General features: G+C 39.2%; 1 protein-coding gene across 2 annotated transcripts in view; it reads right to left on the bottom strand.

Annotated features, from left to right (window-relative positions):
* Nucleotides 1–262: 262 nt before the first annotated feature.
* kcnn2 (potassium calcium-activated channel subfamily N member 2) overlaps nucleotides 263–5545 on the bottom strand; it is a 35713-nt gene continuing 30430 nt past the window's right edge. The window contains exons 8-9 of one of the 2 annotated variants that reach the window (XM_015050281.1): nucleotides 5251–5320; nucleotides 263–1997 (exon numbers count right to left, since the gene is read on the bottom strand). In XM_015050281.1, the coding sequence (XP_014905767.1) occupies nucleotides 1722–1997; nucleotides 5251–5320 (346 nt within the window). In that variant the 3' untranslated portion in view covers nucleotides 263–1721. The remainder of the gene's footprint in view (nucleotides 1998–5250; nucleotides 5321–5545) is intronic. The other variant, XM_015050282.1, reaches the window with a different exon arrangement.

Raw genomic sequence — 5545 nt, 5'->3', positions numbered from 1 at the left:
GGATGAGGGAAAATATTTTTCCTGCTTTCACATATCTTTCCTACTTCTGTATTTAATTGATTTCTTTATACTCTGCAGCCAAGAATATTTGCACGTGGGATGCAAGTTTAGTTTTGTCCACACAATAGAATCTGTAAGAAACTGAACAAATTCATCAGGGAACAAATACTTTTTCATTGCACTGTAAACATCTGAACATGGAAACCATGTTGTTAAATTGTCCGACATGTCACACAAGGAAAAACAAAGAAGGACTCAGACCCATCTAATTGGGTATTTTTTATTTGCTTTATCGTTTAGGTTGCATACAACAGAATCTCTCATTGGTTTCTACGTTGTTAATGTTTGTGGACTGCACATCCGGTTGGTTTATGTTTGAGTGCTGGCCGAGGTGCTGATTTTACGAGTGACCAGTTTATCTTCTTCATTCTTGAAAAGTTTACATCAGTGGGGTCTTATGCTGAAGTAATGCCTAATTAATTAATTTTCCTATCCTTTTGAAAAACTCAGACAAATCATCTCCATTTCCAGGTTTCTCCCACCGTGTGCCGTTTCTGACTCTTCACCTTTTTTTTTCCTGTCGTTTATTTATCGCAAGAGGTGTGCTTGTCCTCATGAAAATATATAAAAATATGTATTTCTTCAGCTTTAAAAGGTAGATAGGGTTTACAGTTGCTGTTCGGCATATTTTGTTGCCCGGCTTGGAAGACAGAGAGCATAGATAACGCAGGAGAGGACAGGAGTTAAGACACAGCAAGACATGGGTGGAATTACTTTGTTTATGATCATTCGGTGCATTTCATTAGACCTCTATAAGTCTAAGTAAATGCATTTTTTTTTATCAAGAACCAATAATAATAATAAATAATAAAACAAACAAACAAAAGAAACTAAATGTGGGTTTGTTGGATTAGACAACACTACAAATTGAGAACTGACAACAATAAACCCATGCCCATACGACTTTTTTTTAAAATGGGTATAGATCTTTAGATCATATGTCAGCCAGCATTGAAGTGCATTCATTAAAAATTAAGTGCAAGTACAGATTTTCGATGCATTCAGTTGAGTTGAGGATTAAACTATGTGCAACATCTCCCCCCCTTAAAAATAGTCATTCTACAGGGGGCAATCTGCAAAGAAAAACCGCTATAGTTGATGCTGTTTTCTAACCTAGAAATACGTGTTTGTTTCCTCATTTCAAGCTTTTTACCTTATCTCTGAGCGACTGTGTGTTGGAGTGCTATTTACCTGCCGTCTAGAGTCATTTCACTATTTCCGTCATATCGCTGACATGCTCTCTGTCTGGTTCCTCAGTAGTTTCTCAGTTTGCAACTGAGTCAAGCCAGCAGAAGTGCAACGTCCATGAGAAAGCACTACTTTAGTGCAATAGTTTCACGCCTAGTAACCTTGACACCTAGAGCTGGCTACCTCTGCATAGAGACGGAGTAGAGTTCCTGTCAGAGCCTGGGGAGGCCTTTTATTACTGAGGGAAGGGCCATTATTTGTGGTCTATCACCAGAGCATGGATAACATCATCTTTTGAGGTAATAAAAATAAGGACAGCATGAAGTTATCCGTTAAAACGCATCGTCCCCAGGAAGTCGGATTCTGTCATCAGAATTTGGGTAATACTTATTGAAACCATAAGGCTTTACAGTAAATGCAACTTGGCCATATGATGGCAAAAGTCTTGAGCGGAGGCGTTCCCCGTTTGGACTCTAGCTGCTCTCCGAGGAGGTCGGCGGTGCCGTAGAGGATGATCTCCTCCGTGACACCGACTGCGAGCGCTCAGGGCTGTGTTTGTCGTAAGGCTGGAGCTGCACTTCCAGGAAGTCCCTGTGCTGCTGGTTGATGACCTGGCTGATGAGTCCAGGAAGAGCTTGCAAGTTAGTCAGTAGGGTTTCCAGCTTTGTTTCCAGCAACGCAATCCTCTTCTCCATGTCCTCCCCTCTCTCGTTCAAGTCTGACACCATGTCATACATGATGTTCTGCGTCTGCAACGGCAGAGAGGAAACACACTTGATGCAATCAGTCTTTCAACTTGTTGCTCATTCTTCACTGCTAACATGTGCAGGTTGTAACATTCGTGAATATATAGATAAAAAAAAAACACTTCTTTGACATCCATTTAAATATGTAGTTTATGTTGATTCTGTAAGAAAAGAGGAAAGAAAAAGTTACCAATAATTAAAACATATACTTTATTAATGCATTTAATTCCAATTTGCAGACTGTACATTAGAAAACACCTAAAAAACAATGCAGAAATTAAAGTCCATTCATTTACCGTAGCTAAAATAATGTAACACACAAAGTAGCGTTTCAGCTTCTCCACATTTTAAAAATGAAATTTAAGGTTATGTCTTCAAGATTTGGATTTGTAATTCAAATTGTAGATTTAAATGCTAAACGTCATTACCGTAAAACGAAACAAGAAACAAATCTCAAGTGGGCTAAGATTTGAGATTTATGTTACTTTATTTTAAATTCGAACCTTGATACTGTCTGTTCTACTTGGAATGCCCTCCCTTGATAGTTTCTTCTTCTGTTTCTAATTGTTGCATACATGAAAATTTGACCTGCTGAGACATCCAGTGGTTAAAATAGGAACTGCAGTAAAAGCAGTGGACCTTCAAGGGAGAGGTATAAAAGTCAAAGGAACACTTTCCAAGTCCAAATCTTCTCTGGACGTCTGGATTGCAAGGTTATGTCAATGGCTTGAATGTAAATTGAGCCTAAAGCTTCCTGAGGAGTTTTGCCAACTATGCGACAGAAAGAAAAAATTATTACAATAAAAAGACAGGATTTCAGAGATAAAACTTTAAATAATGCTTCTGTTAATGTGTGTCCACAACGTGCCTGATAACAGTTCTTTTTCTTTGAACCATTGCTTCTGTACACATTTATTATTTTTGAATACTTTTGTTTATAAACATTTACCAGTATATAGTTAATCTAATTTTCCTCTCTGGATTTCTGTTTGAACATCTGGATTCCCTGAAACTTTTCCCGGAGCAGATCTTTGCTCTGCACCTACTTGCATCTCGTGTGTATTTGAAACCTAAGAGATTTTACTGCCAACGTGCAAAATTTGACATTACCGTCTTCTCAAACCACAACTTGGTAAGAAACCGGTTTTGCATAAGTAACCTGAATAAATACCAAATACTAAACTATTTGAATTCTTCTGGTAAAATCCACAGATTTCTATTTATGTTTCAAACAGTTCTCATGACACAAAACAGTTGTGAGAATATTTGAGTTATTGTTCTGCTGAAATCTGAAGATAAATCATAAAAAAGATCAGCTTTAATGCTGCTTAAAGCTAATGTCCACAACATCACAGACCTCACGAGGGACCATTTTCTGTACAAAGTTTGCAAGAAATCATGTTTCAGTGCAGAACAAACCGCATTAATTGTTGGCCTGGAGGACACAGGAAATGTGCCAGCTGAGGTCACTTTCTGCTAGTTTTGCAGACTGTTCCTCCTGAGCTTTTAGTTTTCTATATTCCTCAACTGCAGATGTAGAAACTCTTGTCACATTTCAAACATGCCTTCGGGGTGAAAATGTCAGAGGATGGTTTCTGAGGGATTATTCAATGTAAGACTGATAATCCTTGGCAGGCCAGAGGCAATGTCATCCATCACTTACCTTGTCGTATTCTGATTTAAGGCAGGAATGATGGAAAAGGTTGCTTATCTGTTGCAGTGTTGACTGAAGAAACATTGGCAGTGCTAAATATGCCGGTAACAACAGTTTTACTTTGTTCCATTATATTTATGAATCCATATATCCTCATCATGCAAAGATTTCTGAGTGAGTCACAAAAATACAGCTCTGCAAAAGTGTTCACAACCCCTTGCACTTTTTCAGATTTTTTCCACAAACTTAAACGTACTTCACTCAGACCAATATGACATAGCACATAATTGTGATTTATATAGAGAAGGTTATGATATTTTAAAAAGATTTTTACAAAAAATGGTTTTACAAATAATATTTGAAATGAATGGCATGCATTTATGTGCAGCCCTCCAGAATACAATATATTACAAATGCATGCCACACTTTTCAGATATTTTTTCATTTGTCAAAAATCCTTCCACCTCAGTTATGTGCCATGTTTTGCTTAGCTATGGCATAAAATCCTGTAAAAAAAAAAAAAAAAAAAATCAACATTTGTGATTGTCATATAACAAAACAAACCAATGTACAATTTTTAGAACACTGAATTTGTTACTAGATGCAGCTCTTTAGGTAAAAACCTAACTGTGAGTTATGGAGTGAGAAGGAATTACACTTTAACGGCAAACAACCTGGCCCAGCAATTTGTGCAGGAGTCAATTTCATTAGCAAGACAAAGATTCACTTTAAGCACGACGCAAACCACCAGCTGACATCATGAAAGCAGGAGGAAAAGGAGGCAATCAGAGAGCGAGTACACAGATAACAGGCTGTGCGGGAGATAATGAATTAAAGAGATGCACTGTGATCTGATGATTTTCAGAGAGCACTGCAGTGGCAATTCATCTTCAACAGCTGCACATGTTGAGCTCAGTTTTTCTACAGCAAAACTTAAAAAAAAAAAAAGACATTTTACTGCCCTCTCGTGGTTGTGGCTTCTCATGACAACTGCTCGGACCAAAACGAACTGAATCGGTCGTTAGCCAGTTTCTCCCATGTTCCGAGTCTGACTGTTGTTTTACAGCAATAGATTGACTGGGCGATATCAGCTAATATTCTCAGTGACATGCTGGATTACGTCCAGCTTGACTGTGTTGTGTTTTTTGAATGTCAGAGTGGTCTCCTTCCCGCCCTCCTCTGCCTTTATTTCAGGCTGAATCATCAGATCACAGCGTGTCTCCCTTCCCAGGTTAGTGTTTGTGCTGCGTCAGGCTGGCACCCTGCCTGCGCTCTCCCAGAGGGTTGTCCGCTTGTAGTCAGTAACTCTAAAGGCGAACAAAATGAAAAATTACACTGCATTTAAAAAAAAATTTAAAGCATTTATTGGAGGGCATGTCTTGGGATAAACACCTTAAATAAAGATAGGCTATTATTTCATACCCAGACACTTCAGGTGAGTGGACCACACAACAGAACATAGATGTAAAGCCTGTCTGTTTATTTGACACCTGTAGACTTTGTCTACACCAGGACACCAACGTAGTGAGTGAAACAGCATGCACTGAGCCCACTCACAGGAGTTAAGCGAATCGAAATTGACAGTGGAACAGTCTATCTTACCTTAGCAAGGTCCACTAGTGAGTTTGCTTGGTCATTCAGCTTGCGTTGCTCCATTTTAACACTTCTCAATCTGAACACAAGACCATTCACAACCCGGTAAATCAGCGCTGTCAGAAATTACTTTTTTAGGCTGTGCACACACAAGGGCATACACACGGAGAGCACTCCTGGGACATGCACAGGATGTGTGTAGAGAATGGAGGGATTGAAGGGAGAGAGGGGGGAGGGGAGAGAGGAGGGCAGGGGAGGGCAATCTGTTTGGCTGAACTGCATGCAAGTGGGAAGGAGGCCGCAG

Source organism: Poecilia latipinna, unplaced genomic scaffold, assembly GCF_001443285.1.
Source record: "Poecilia latipinna isolate Pla-1442-1.1 unplaced genomic scaffold, P_latipinna-1.0 Scaffold982, whole genome shotgun sequence".
NCBI classification, from domain to species: Eukaryota; Metazoa; Chordata; class Actinopteri; order Cyprinodontiformes; family Poeciliidae; genus Poecilia; species Poecilia latipinna.
Note: the sequence above shows the minus strand (reverse complement) of the source record. Positions and strands in the feature narration are given on the sequence as shown.